The sequence below is a fragment of the Mirounga angustirostris genome, unplaced genomic scaffold (genome assembly GCF_029215605.1).
Source record: "Mirounga angustirostris isolate CCGP_5_RB_7025 unplaced genomic scaffold, mMirAng1.0.hap1 SCAF_16, whole genome shotgun sequence".
Classification (NCBI taxonomy): domain Eukaryota; kingdom Metazoa; phylum Chordata; class Mammalia; order Carnivora; family Phocidae; genus Mirounga; species Mirounga angustirostris.
In genome coordinates, this window is record NW_026991724.1 from 49,779,616 (window position 1) to 49,793,942 (window position 14,327).

General features: G+C 56.4%; 1 protein-coding gene across 1 annotated transcript; it reads left to right on the forward strand.

Annotated features, from left to right (window-relative positions):
- Positions 1–7,784: 7,784 nt before the first annotated feature.
- On the forward strand, positions 7,785–13,887 carry CEACAM16 (CEA cell adhesion molecule 16, tectorial membrane component). The gene is made up of 5 exons (XM_045890400.2): positions 7,785–7,821; positions 8,973–9,317; positions 9,628–9,903; positions 10,906–11,184; positions 13,381–13,887. The coding sequence occupies exons 1-5, from the start codon at positions 7,785–7,787 to the stop codon at positions 13,782–13,784; spliced, it is 1,341 nt and encodes a 446-aa protein (XP_045746356.2). The 3' UTR covers positions 13,785–13,887.
- Positions 13,888–14,327: the final 440 nt, after the last annotated feature.

A 14,327-nucleotide genomic window follows, 5' to 3' on the forward strand; every position in this document is an offset into this window, starting at 1 on the left:
CCTCCCACCACAAGACAGCCCAAGGGAGCTTTCTAAATCCCAAACTCAGTTCTGCCCCTCCCTGCTCGGAACCATCCATGGCTCCCCAGTGCCCTTAAAGTCCAGGCTTCTCACGATAGCCTGCAGATCCCAGGAAGTTCTGGCTCCTGGAGTCCCCTCAGCCTCCCTCTCAACACCCTTGACCTTCACCCCCACCCTGTGGTCTGGGGTCTATCATCCACCACACTGAACTGCTTCCAGGCCCTCCACATTCTGCTCCCTCTGCTGGGAGCGTGGCCACAGGCACGGTGCTCCACCCTGCCGGCCCCACCCCCATTCATCCTACCGGTCTCAACTCAGACACCTCTTCCTCCAGGAAGCCCTCCCTGACTGTCAAGCTGGGTCAGGTCCTTCTCCTGAGTTCCTCTACCTCAGCCCTGCCCACTCTGGGTGGTCACTGTCTAGAGATTTGTCTTGCCACTGGACTATAAGCCCCGGAAGGGCAGAGCCAACCAAGGCTGCCTGGGTCAGGGATGGGTCCCAGCGCCACCCAGCATGGCAGGCACAGGGCAAGGGCTCGGGAAACTTACGCAGGATAAGTGAATGTGTGCGCATTCTCAGTATCTATATATCCTTCCCTTCCTGTACCTGGCAGTCCCCACTCATCCATCGACAGACGTTCTCTGAGCCCCTGCTGGACACCCAGCTCTGTTGAATGAGCCCCACCCGGGCTCCAGAGACATAAGAGCAAGCGGACGAGCCCCTCCTCTCGGGAAGCTGGCCGTCTCGGGGGAGGCAACGGAACCTGCCAGGCACTGTGCTGAGTGCTTCACGTTTGTCAACTTATTTGAGCCTCACCGCGATTTTGTGAGGGAAGTGCTAGGACCAGTCCCATTTCCCAGATAAGAAAACTGAGGCATAGAAGATTCAGGTCATGCGGCGTAGAAAATGGACACACTGGGAATAGAGCAAAATCTAACACCCGACTTTCTCCTCTACTCATCCCAGTCCGTAAAGAAGGACCAAACGTAACCCACGGCCACCACTATGGGGTCCGCGTGTCCAAGCAGAGGGGTCTGCCTTCCACATGAGGGCCCATGGAGAAGGCACTGCTCACCCCAAACAGAGAGGCATCACCAAGGGGGGGAACTTGAGGCACTGGGTGAAGTGTTGGGCCCGATTTGGAAGACACCAGTGTCCTCGGCTGGGACTAGGAGCCCCCCCTAGTCCTTCACTCTCTCCACCCAAGCTCTGCCCCCCAAGGCTCAGTGCAGACCCCCACTCCCTTCCTCTGAGCCCTGGGCACCACTAGATTCTCAGGGCTGTGGCTCCTCGTTATACAAATGAGGAAGTGGCTGTCTGGGGAAGGAAATGGGCTGGCCCATGTCCAAGACTGATTATGATTCATGGGGAAAACCCTTCCCTCCCGAACTCAACCCCTTTGTAGGCAGAGGGCATTGCCCTCTGAAAGCGTCTGTCTGGCAGGGCCAGGCGGGTGGAGGTGGACCTTCCGCAGGGGTGTAGCCCCCGAAGGCCATGCAGCAGGCCTCTCCCTGTACCTGGAGCCCATGGGTTTAGACCAGGGGATCTTTATCTGCTAAATGCACTGGGGTTGCGTGGAAAATTTAGCTTGAAGATAGCGTCCCACTGCGGGAGTCAGCATTTCAAAATATCGAACCCTTTCTGGATTCTGGCAGGAGGAAACTTTCGGGGTGGTGAAGGTGTTCTCAAATGAGATCTGGTGATGGCTACCCAAGGTGAACTTTATGCTCTGAAAATCACGCCCCAGGGGGGAGTGCCCGGCTGGCTCAGTCGGTGGAGCGGGCGACTCTTGATCTCCGGGTCATGAGTTCGAGCCCCACGTGGGGCGTAGAGATGACTTAAAAAAGAAATCCTGAAAAAGACGACAAAAAGAAAGAAATTCATGCTCCCAGTGAAGCTAAGAAAGAGATGATATTTATGAGACTGGAAATCTGAATACTGACTAGGTATTTGAAGATTTTTTTTAAGATTTTATTTATTTATTTGACAGAGTGAGAGCGAGAGAGAGAACACAAGCAGGGGGAGTGGGAGGGAGAAGCAGGCTTCCCACAGAGCAGGGAGCCCGACTCGGGGCTCGATCCCAGGACCCTGGGATCATGACCTGAGCCGAAGGCAGACGCTTGAAGACTGAGCCACCCAGGCACCCCTAGATATTTGAAGATATTAAGGAAGTGTTTTTTGTTCATCTTATTTTCACATGTTAGGTGAAAATATGACATTGTGGGGTTTTTTTGTTGTTTTTCTTTTTAATGAGTCCCTATGTTTTAGGGATACAGGCTGAGGTATCTATGAATAGGATGATAAGAGGCCTGGAAGTTGCCTTCAAATACTGTAGGTCAGACATGGGTGGGGGAAGGGAAGCAAGATTGGAGGGAGCTGGGGGATGGGCAGAGAGGCATTGCTCTCCCCTCTACTTTTGATGAGTGTGTGGAATTTGGAAATTTTCCAGAATAAAAAGTTATTAAATTGTTTTTACCTAACTCTAAATCCAAATCCACCCCTTCCCATATTCCTGATGAATAAAATGAGGCTGAGAGAGAGAAAGGACATGTAGCCAGGTGCCCCCCCCCAGGTCCTTCTGACCCTTGTCCCCCCCCCCGCCCCCCGCGTGCCCCGGGGAAAGCTGGCACTCTCTCTCCGCTCCCCTCCACCTCCCTAACTCCGGAAAAGTCCAGCTTCTCACACTTACCAATCCAGCCCCCTGCAGCCCCTCATTCCAGACCTAGATCCTTCTCTTCTGTCACTCATTGGCCTTACCATCACCCCACTCACCTCTAGCGGGCCATCTTGCATCTTGCATCTTGCATCCGTCCTACTCCCTAGGTCCCCTGCTCTCCCTGTAAGTACCTTATCCCATGGCCCCCTCCCTCACTCAGCTCCAGCCACACCAGCCGCCTTGCTCTCCTCACACTCACCAGAGACCTTCCTGCCTCAGGGCCTTTGCACTCGCTGTGACTGCTGCCCCAAACACCCTTCCCCCAGATGTTCGCAGACCCTGTGTCACCTCCTTCGGGTCTCAGCTCACATGTCACTTCTTCAGAAAAGCCCTCCCTGACCTCCCTAGCTAAAAGAGCAACAATCCCCGTCACTCCTATCCTCTGGCCCTACTTTATTTCTTTATAGCAGTTATCTCTCCTTGACATGATATGCTGTATCAGTTTTTTTGATTAATGTTCCTCTCCCTCCAATAGGATTACGCCCCACAAGGAAAGGGATGTTGCCTGTATCCCCAGCACAGCCCGGCAGATAGTTGGCACTCAATAAATATTTGTCGAATGATTGTAGGACTTGGAAACCCCCCCTCTTCCCCCGTGAACGAGGTGAGAGGAAGGGGGGGATAGGATTCCAGGCAGAGGGAAGAGCCTATGCTAAGGTGTGAGGCTGGCCCCTGCAATCCGCCTGTCCCCCTCCTGCATGGTAGCCCAGGTCCTCTTCCGGGGGAGGGGAGGACTTTGGGGGATCTGGGGTCCCTTCTCCCCAAGGACAGCCTCCCCAGGCCCGAGCCCAGACCTTGCCTGCCAGGCAGGCACAGGAAGCCACACCCTGAGGTCAGGTCCATGAGTAAATATTGCAGCACCCAGGCCTTCTCTCAGCAGATAAGGGGAGGTGGGGAGCAGGGGTCAGAAACCTGCTTTGGCCTCGCTGAGGGATTAGCTCCAGCCGACCCCTCAGCTCCAAGGTTTCTGCCTGAGGAGGATGGGACAGGGGTCCAGCCACAGGGGCCCAGGATAGTTTCCATCTAACAAATACTGATTAAGTCCGCAGTGGGTGGGGTCTCAGGCGGGCTCCCCAGGGAGCTAGTGACGTGGCTGGTCAGATAAGAGGGCAGGGGGTGGCGGAAGAGCTGACAAAACAAGATCAGGGAACCTTGTCCCCAACCTGCGGTGCTGGGCGAAGATAAGACTCACCCACTCCAACCTCCTGAGGCAATGGCCCTGAGCCTCAGTTTCCCTGGGCTGCAAAACGGATCCTCGGGGAAGGAGGGAGAGGGGGTGCCTGATGAGGGAACAGGTAAAGCCAACAATGTCAAAACGAATGATAGCATCGGTGTAAACCAGATCCGTGCGATCCGTCCATTCCCCTCCCCCCACCGCCCCGTCCCCGGTCCAACCACCGCCACCCCCTGTCCGTTCCAGCGCCTTCCGACAGAAGGAACACCAGCCACATACACAAAGAAGACATCCTGGTATCACATGAAGAAAAGCACACACACGCACACACACACACACACAAACAGGTGAAATGAATTTATTTAACCCAACATATGCAAAATGTTATCATCTCAACATGGAATCAACATAAAAAATGAATTATCTGGGGCACCTGGGGGGCTCTGTCATTAAGTATCTGCCTTCGGCTCAGGTCATGATCCCGGGGTCCTGGGATCGAGCCCCGCATCGGGCTCCCTGCTCCGCGGGAAGCCTGCTTCTCCCTCTCCCACTCCCCCTGCTTGTGTTCCCGCTCTTGCTGTATCTCTCTCTGTCAAACAAATAAAATCTTTAAAAAAAAATAAAATAAAATACCATGAATAATAACGTCAAAAAAATCAATACCTAGGGGCACCTGGGTGGCTCAGTCATTAAGCGTCTGCCTTCGGCTCAGGTCATGATCCCAGAGTCCTGGGATCGAGCCCCGCCATCGGGCTCCTCGCTCCGCAGGAGGCCTGCTTCTCCCTCTCCCACTCCCCCTGCTTGTGTTCCCTCTCTCGCTGTGTCTCTCTGTCAAATAAATAAATAAAATCTTAAAAAAAAAAAAGAAAGAAAGAAAAAGAAACTTCAGCTCTCAAGCGAACCAAGGATCCAGGCTCCTGTCCAAGAGCACCAGAGGAGAGGCAGGGGGGTGGGGGCAGGGGGGTGGGGGCTGGGGGCGGACCTGGAAGGACAAGGACAGCAGAGAGCCGTCAGCGTGACCCCACAAGGGGTAGGGAGCCACGACAGAGCCTGGACGAAAGCCTGGATGTGTCTCAGGCCTCCCAGAGACACGGCCTCATCACGCTCCTCAACCAGATAGCGAATCACCAGAAACCCGGGCCTCCCTGGAGACTCCTGTCTCTGTCATCCACACCTGGTGTCCGCTTCCACAAACACCCTTTGAGCCCCTGCTCTGTGCCCGACCCTGTGCTGGGCAGCAATGGGGACACAGTAGTGACAGCAATGGCCCAGGTTCTGCCCTGCCGGGACTCAGTCCGGAAGGGGAGACAGGCCCACCCCTGACTGTGAGGACCCACGGTGGTCAGGGCGGGGACTGGGGATCCCAGGGTGTCCTTAACCTAGCCTGAGAGTCCAAGAGGACTTCCTGGAGGAGGAGGAGTCAGGCAGGTAATGGAATAGAGCAGAGGGAAGCAGGGATCTGCTGGGTGGAGAGGGCATAAGACAGAATATCTGGAGTATAGTTCCCGGCAGGAAGGGGTGTCCACGAGGCTGGTCAAGCCAGCGGGGGCTCGGCCATGCAGGGCCTCATGGGCTGCACCAAGAAGCTGGGCTTTCTCCTGAGGGCACTGGGGAGTCATGGCAGGTGCTAAGCACCATGGAAGGAGGGAGCGTGAGACCAGGGCCAGGGACCTGGGAGAACTTGCAGAGGAAAACCAGACCAGGGGGCGGGGGGATGCCTGGACCAGGGCAGAGGGCACAGGGAGGGAGAGGAAGGCACATATGGAAGAGAGATTTAAGAGCAGGTGCAAAAGGGTGTGGTGCGCTGGGAGGGGCGGAAGCGTCAGGGACACAGCCCTGGGTCTCTGTGTCCCAGTGACAGGTGGATGGTGGCGCCATCCCTGATAAGAGGAAGAGGAGGAGCAGGGCTGGGGGAAGATGCCAAGGTCAGTTTGGGACAAGGTGAGTGAGCGGTGCCCAGGGACACCTGGGGGGAGGCATCCTGAATGACGCCGGGACGCCGTCCCAGGGCTCAGGGGAGAGGCCTGGGTCAGGACAGAGAAGGATGAGGTAAGGTTGCAGGCGGGGCAGGGGAAACAGGAGGGGCCAGGGCATCTACACCTCCCGCCACCACCCCCATCAGAGCCCCGCCCTGCCAGGGTAGCTCAGGACACCGGGCAAACTAGGAGGAGCAAACCAGGACGGGTGAGCCACAGGGACGGCTCCTGCCCAGACACAGGCCGCTGGGGACTGAGAAGGACCAGGACCCAGAAGCCATCAAGACATCAATAAGAACACATCTGTCAAAAACATTCTTTCCCCAGACCCCCCCACCGCCTCTGCCAACCTCACCTTTCCGGAGACACCGTCCCTGATCCCCTCCCCAACCTCCAATTTAAAAATCACAAGCCCCCTTCCTGGCTTTAGTTTTCCCCAACAACACTTAGGTCCATCCCACACAGAATAGAGTTTATATTTTATTTTTTAAATATTTTGTTTATTTATTTATTTGAGGGGGGAGAGAGAGAGCACAAGCAGGGGGACCAGCAGGTGGAGGGAGAGGGAGAAGCAGGCTCCCCGCCGAGCAGGGAGCCCGACGTGGGACTCGATCCCAGGACTCTGGGATCATGCCCTGAGCCGAAGGCAACACTTAACCGACTGAGCCATCCAGGCCCCCTCGAGTTTATATTTTATTTGTTTACCCCATGAATGTCAGCCCCGAGAGGGCAGGGATTTTATCTACTAGCACCTAGAACAGTGCCTGGCAGACAGGAGATGCTCATTCAATATTTGTTGACTAAAACAGCCCTTTGGGGTGGGTATGGTCATTGTTCCCATTTCTCAGATGAGGACACTGAGGCCCAACAGGCTCCATAACTTGCCCAGGGTCGTGGAGGTAGGGGACAGTGGACTAAGTCCAGGGCCTGCACCTTTAATAACAGTCACACCAACCAGACCTCGTGTGTGCGGCCCCATCCTGCCAGGTGCTGGCCATCTCACTACGTGCTCTCAACAACCCTGAGCAGGGTCTACCCTCAGCCCTGCTTCTCAGGGCAGCAAATGGAGACTCAGCAAGGGGCTGCCTCCAACCCCACTTCGGGTAAGTGCAGAGCCAAGGTCAAAACCGGACTCTCTCTGGCCCCAAGCCCTCCACACGCACACCTGAGAGGCAGGGAAAACAAGGCCGAAGAAGGGAAGAGAGAATGTGGGTTTCTCAGCCCCGTGGGGGAGGCCGGTAGGGAGTGGAGCCCCAAAGAAAGTGTGTAGCCGCCCCGCCCCCTTCCCCCTGTGTGGCTTTGGAGACAGAGCAGGGTTCATATTCCCTCTCCCGGCAGGAACTTGAGCAAGTCAGAGCCCGTACCCGGTGCCTCAGTTTCCCTATCTGCAAATGGGGGTTCTAACAGGGCCCACCTCGCAGGACATCCCGAGAGGACAGCTGAAGGTCACCCACGGTGCAGAGGCCGGGAAATGACAGTCACTGCTCGTTGGTTTCATTCCTCGGTGACCCCCAAGTTCACCAGGGAGGCCGAGGCCTGGGCCCCGGGTAAGAACTGCCCTAAAATCTTCCCCCGCGCCGCCGCCTCCTCCTGGCGACCTGGTTCTTCTCCTGGTACCAAACCCGGGCCCTTGGCACAAAGAAGGTTAGGCAGCACCCCAGGAGGCCTGGCCGGGTCGCGGCCCCTGGCCCGTGCCTGCCACACCCACTCTGGTACCCACACGGGGCCCCAGATCCTCGGTGACTCGATCCCTCCAAATTCAGGTGATCTCCCCCAGCTCCAAATCACCGAACCCTCCCAGGTCCCGCGCCAGACGGAGCCAGGTCCCCACCAGCAAGGGCCTTGGAGCACGGACACACGAACACCACCGCCTTCAAGACCAGGTTGGGGGCGAAAGATGGCGCTGACCGGCTGCAGCTGGCTCGTCCTCAGTGGTGAGCGAGAACGGTGCTCCCCACAACCTCAGCCCCCCGATGGCCTCGGGGAAGGGCGGGGATCTCCAGCCCGGGTGAGGGCAGGTGGGAGCCAGATGTCCTGCAGGCTGGGTAGGGAGGGCATCGTTTGCTTCTCCGGGAGGCACTGGCATGGGGCTGGCCAGGGACGGCCACCCAGAGAGGTCTGCAGGGCAGACCTCAGAGATTTCTAAGATCGGGGCGTGAGCTGAGGCAGGGGAGCCTCTGAGCCTCCTTGGAAGCTTGGCTGGGGTGAGCTCTAGCCAGCAGCTTGGCCTCTCCCTGAGGACGTGGCTTTGGGCAGGCAGTCGCCTTCCCCTTCTTGGCCTGTGTCTTCATCTATGGAACAGGCTAAACACACAGGGACGTTTGAAGGTCAGAATAAGCAACACTGGCTAGCACTGGCCGTGCCCCTGGAGCTGTTCTAAATGTCTTCCGTGTGTGAACAACCACCCTAGATGGGAGGCCCACTCACGACCCCCCACTTCATCGACGAGAGACCTGAGGCTCGGAGAGGGGAGGCCACTGGCTGGGGTCACCCAGCCAGCCGTGCAGGGATGAGTGCTCGACCCAGAGCCCTCACCCCTAGCCATGGTTTCTCAGCCTGGAAAGTACCAGAAACCAGGCCAGCCATGCAAGCACTTCTTCCCCGGAGAATCGCCATGGCCACCCATTCCAGGCAACCAACCGCACACAATTCAAACCCGATCAGCCCTGACCAGCCAGTCGGGTTTAGGGCTTATCTCCCGGGGTTGAAAGGAAAAGGGCGGAGTCAATTCAGCACACCCCTACTTTCTGCTGTGGTCAGGCCTGGAGAGGCAGAGGAAGAGCACTGGACTGGGAGTCGGGGCCCAGGGGCTAGACGGGCCTGCCTGATTGTGTAAGCCTCAGTTTGGTGACTCTCACCCTGGGAAAACCCTCCGGGCCCCATGAAATCCAAAGGTCTTGTGGGCTGAGCACGTGCTACAGCCCGTCAGATCCAATCCTCAGGCCTACTGCAGGACTGAGACCCTCCAGCTGGCTAGCACTTATTGAGCACTCACTGTATACCAGGAGCCCATGTCTCCTCCTTCGTTGAATGGGGGCTGTGGTCAAGCCAGCCTCAGCTGACCCCTCCGGCTCCTTCTCCTCAGCCGCTTTCCTGAGCGTGGGGGCCGAGATCTCTATCACCCCCGAGCCTGCCCAGCCAGCCGAGGGGGACAACGTCACATTGACTGTCCACGGGCTTCTGGGGGAGCCGCTTGCCTACAACTGGTATGCGGGCCCCACCCTCAACGTGATTTACCTGGTGGCAAGCTACATCGTAAGCACGGGCGACGAGACCCCTGGCCCAGCCCACACAGGGCGGGAGGCCGTGCGCCCCGACGGCGGCCTGGACATCTGGGGCATCCTGCCCGGGCACTCGGGCACCTACATCCTGCAGACTCTCAACAGGCAGCTGCAGACAGAGGTGGGCTACGGATACTTGCAGGTCTATGGTGAGACACCCCCCCCTCCCTCCGGACTCCCCTCTGCCAGAGCCAGCCTTCCCACCTCCTTCCCAGTCCCTCTTAAAATATATATATATAAATGTAAAATCATCAAAAAAAAGACAAAAGAACATTAAAATGCTCACCTCCTTCAGGATGGCTTCCAGGACTACACCTGCCTCCTATCCCGTTCTTTGCCCCTCCGGCTAGGGGTACAGGGACACCACCAGGGTCCAGCCATGCCCCTGGCGTGGGGAGGGGGGTGGCCGGGGGAGCAGGCAGTGCCCGGCCCCCTCCCCCTCTGTCTCTTGCCCCACAGAGATCCTGGCCCAGCCTGTGGTCATGGCCAATGACACGGCACTGGTGGAGCGCCGAGACACCCTGCGCCTGATGTGCAGCAGCCCCAGCCCCGCTGAGGTCCGCTGGTTCTTCAATGGCGAAGCCCTGCCCATCGCCGTCCGCCTTGGCCAGTCCCCCGATGGCCGGGTGCTGACCCGGCACGGCGTCCGCAGGGAGGAGGCTGGAGCCTACCAGTGTGAGGTCTGGAACCCGGTCAGTGTCAGCCGCAGCGAGCCCATCAACCTGACCGTGTACTGTGAGTCCTCCTGGCCCCACCAGAAATACGCAGTGCCCAAACCTCATAGATGGGTAAACTGAGGCCAGGAGAGGGCGCCTGAGGGCACACAGTGAGTCAGGAGGTGAGCTGGGTTTAGGAGCCAGGGATCCCTCTTAAAATGCACTTGACCCATCTCCCTGAGGACTAAAAAACACCCTAGAAATGGAATAAGCCTTCAGTCTGAACCAATACCTGCAGGAAGGGACACAGGGCTGGTGGGTTTTGAAAGGGAGGCGGGAAGTGAGTGGTGGGTGGGAGGAGAGATAAAATTTAAAAATGTAACCAAAGCGTGGAGTCATTCCCAGGGGCAGCAGATATGCAGTGTGGAAGCCGGGGCAAGTAAATCGCAGAGGTACGCAAGGGCTGCTGATGTAGAAAAACTTAGAGCCTAGAATTCTATGGCCAGGGAATGCTCGATTTAAGAAGCACTGAATTCTAGACTCTGAGAATCCTAGAAACTCGAGAAGCAGAGATTCTTAGAATCGTAGAGTAGAATTCTAAAATCTTAGAGCTACCCAATCCTAGAATGTTAGAAACCTAGATTTCTAGAATCTTAGAATCCTAGAGCCTAGAAGCATTGACTAGAAGCATTGACTCTTGCACTGATTCTTGGAGGCCTAGAATTCTAGACTCTTAGAGTGGCTTACAAGAAACTGATAGTCTAGTCTTCTTCTTCTTCTTCTTCTTCTTCTTCTTTTTTTTTTAATGGGGCCATAGATTTCGAAAATATCTTGAAACTTTGTCTGGCCCCACGCCCTCTTTTTACAGAAGAGAAAACAGATCCCCTGAAAAGGCAAAGTGATTCTCAAGATCCTAGAGCAAGTTAGAGTTCTGTGTGGGATCCAAAAAGACCAGAGCTTTCTCCCACCGCTAGGCCCACACGTTCCCAGGGGCCCAGCCTGGTGGAGAGGAAGCCAAGGGTGCCCACCTCTACACCCCTGTCCCTCCACTGCCCCGTCTCTCTCCCTCCTGCCCCCACAGTTGGCCCAGAACGCGTGGCCATCCTCCAGGACTCTACCACCCGCACGGGCTGCACCATCAAACTTGACTTCAACATGTCCCTCACCTTGTGGTGCGTGTCCCAGTCCTGCCCAGAGCCCGAGTACGTGTGGGCCTTCAATGGGCGGGCCCTCAAGAACGGGCGAGACCACCTCAACATCAGTAGCATGACTGCGGCCCAGGAGGGCACATACACGTGTATTGTTAAGAACCCCAAGACCCTGCTTTCTGGATCTGCCTCAGTGGTGGTCAAGCTCTCCGGTGAGTCGCCCCCAGCCTGACCACCACCCTCTCCCCACGGAGGCCCAGGTGGACCGTGAAAGGTTTGGCCGCTGCTCCAGCAGTTAGGGTACTCTTTGCCCAGCAGATAATTGAGAAGTAAGAGAGTCTTAACTCATTCTTTGGCCAAGTGACAAAGTGGCGTGTCAGGGGGACCCCTCTTCGTTCGGGTGACAGAAGGAGACAGCCCATACCTTGTCACCTGGAAAACGAACAAGGAATCAGACTCTTCCTTGAGGGGTGGCAAAGTGAGAAAGGGGCCACCTGTCCGCATTGTGCACGGGGCAGAGTGGGGAAAACATTCAGACGTCCCTTCATGTGCGTGCTCCTGTTCTGTTCTAAATTCAGCCTGCCGCCGCTGCTAAGAAGCTCGGCCCATTCCCTCCATGCAGACAGCTGAACTACCGTGCAGCCAACTAGATGATGCAGTTATCTGGCCCAGATGACTGTGTGTGCAAACGCACACGCGTGCATACACACACACACATGAACACATGGAAAATCACAGCCAGTTGTTGGCAAGTGAAAAAACACAGCCAGGGAGGCATTCTCTTGCCTCTGTCCTCAAACAACCTGGGGGCTGGGGGTAACACAGACACAGCTGGTGTTTTGAGAGCTATCAGGATCCTCAGGGGACACGTTCTCATCCCCTGGGGATGGTGGCTTTGAACATTAAGGCCTCGTTAATTCTGCCTTGGTTCCTTCCCAAGTGGCCGCCATCCCCCAGGGACAGTGGGAACAGTCCTTCCCTCCTTCCCTCCCCCCTCCCTCCTACTAACAGGCTGGGTCTCATCCAAAGGGTGGATACTGTTTCACCCAAAGCAGAAATGGCATCCCCAGAGGTAAGTGTACCTCCTGCCCCACCCACCTGGTGCCTTGGCAGCTGGTCTTGGCAAGAGATAGGGGGGTATACCAGATGACCTCAGGTGCTGCCCCAAGCCCTGCCTGCGCGGGCCGAGATGGGGGGTGTCCAAGTGTGCAGGTATGTGCAGGGAGTGGGTACAGCGCCCCCCAAGGGCCTCCTGAACGGCCAGCAACCCTGTGGCACGTGCCAGGGAGAGACAGAGAAAAGGGAAACATCCCCCGGCCCCCATATGGGGGAGACTCTGATCTGATGGAGGAGACATGGTCTCTGTTCTTCCAGAGATGATCCTGGAATAGGGAAGCATGACTTCCTTATTCAAGGAGCTGCCAGTCAGAGAGAAGAGGCAATGCCTCACACTCCATGGGTTTTCAAGCAGTGATGGACGAGACATGACACTCACCCTCAGTGAGCTTCCAGTCAGATGGAGGAGACAGTCCACACCTGAGTACATTTTGTAGTCTGATGGGAGAGATGTGGTCTTGAGGAGACATGGCCCTTTCTTTTTTTTTTTTTTTTTGAGAATTCCTAGTCTGATGGGGGAGACACAGTTCCCACCTCTGGGTTACTCCCAATCTGATGGGGGAGTACAAGCCCCCCCCACTTTCTAGGAATTTCCAGTCTGATGGGATAGACATGCCCCCGATCCAACTTCTGGGGTCCCCAGGCTGATTGGAGAGACCCAGCCCAATAATCTGGAATTTCAAATCTGATGGAAGAGACATGGCCTCCCACCCTCTGGAATCTTTCAGTTTGATAAGAAACTATTGCCCCCACATTCTGAGGTCTCTTGGTTTGACAGAAGAGATACAGCCTGGGGTACATAACTCCCAACTATCTGATGAGGGAGACAAGGCCCCCATATTCTGAGAATTTCCAGTCTGATGGGGGAGATATGCCCCCCCCCATACTCTAGAATTTCCAATCTGACAGGGGAGACATGGCCCCTACATTTTGGGAATTTCAATCTGATGGAGGAGACATGGTTTGACTCTCTAGGGTCTTCTAGTTAAATGGGAGAAATATCCCCCAAGGGCTGGAAATTCCTAGTCTAATGGGGGAGAGAGCCCCCCCCACCCTCCGGGGTCTCCCAGTCTCAACAATGCTTCCTGGCAGGCATTGTCGGGACACAACACCCCCCGCCCCCGCTACCACACAAGTCAGCTCCCTCCTCTGTCTCCTTCCCAGCACCCGGCACGGGGGGAGCACCCGCGAGCTGTGGGGAGGCATGGAGAGCTGGCTGAGGCGGGGAGGGGGACGCTATGCCCCGTGCAGGCCCAGCTGACCCAGCTCCCCCACCCCCACTCTTTCCCCAGCGGCAGCAGTTGCCATGACAATTGTGCCTGTGCCAACCAAGCCGAAGGAGGGCCAGGACGTGACACTGACCGTCCAGGGCTACCCCAAGGACCTGCTGGTCTATGCCTGGTACCGTGGGCCGGCCTCGGAGCCCAACCGGCTGCTCAGCCAACTGCCGTCCGGAAACTGGATCGCAGGCCCCGCGCACACAGGCCGGGAAGTGGGCTTCGCCAACTGCTCCCTGTTGGTGCAGAAACTGAACCTCACGGATGCCGGCCGCTACACGCTCAAGACCGTCACGTTGCAGGGCAAGACCGAGACGCTGGAAGTGGAGCTGCAGGTGGCCCGTGAGTGTGCCCGAGGGGGCAGAGGGCGAATCTTTTCAGACAGAGGCTCCCAAAAGGGGGTTTTGCCTCCTCCATAGGCTGGGAAACACAGATCAAGGGTGGATATGCCTCCCCATCGAAAGCAAGTGCTGTGTCTCCGCCATCTGACTTGCGGATCTCCAAATGGAGTTCTTTCCTCTTCCGTCCAACTGATGACCTAGACTAGGGGTAGACGGGCCTCCTTCATCAGACTGAAGGCCACTACAGGGACCTTCCATGGCTTCTCTTCTCTCATACAAGAGGTTCACCAGACTGAAGGTTTTCAAAGAGGAGACATAGTCTGAGGGTAGGGCATCCTTTTCCTGGCAGATGGGTAGACTCCAAAACAGGAGATATTGCCTCTGCTACTATATTGGGAAAATAGGCTAATGATGGGAGTTTACCTCCCCCATCAGACTAGATACACAGTATGAGGGTAGATCGTGCCTCCCTCTTTAGACTGGGAGATCCTAGACAATTGGGATTGTGTCTCATCCTTTGCATTACATTAAGAGTGAGGACAGAATTTCTACCGTCAGAGGGTGGAATTTTTCTCTCGAAGTGAAATCCTCCATTAGGATAGAGGCTTCTAGATGGTGGGA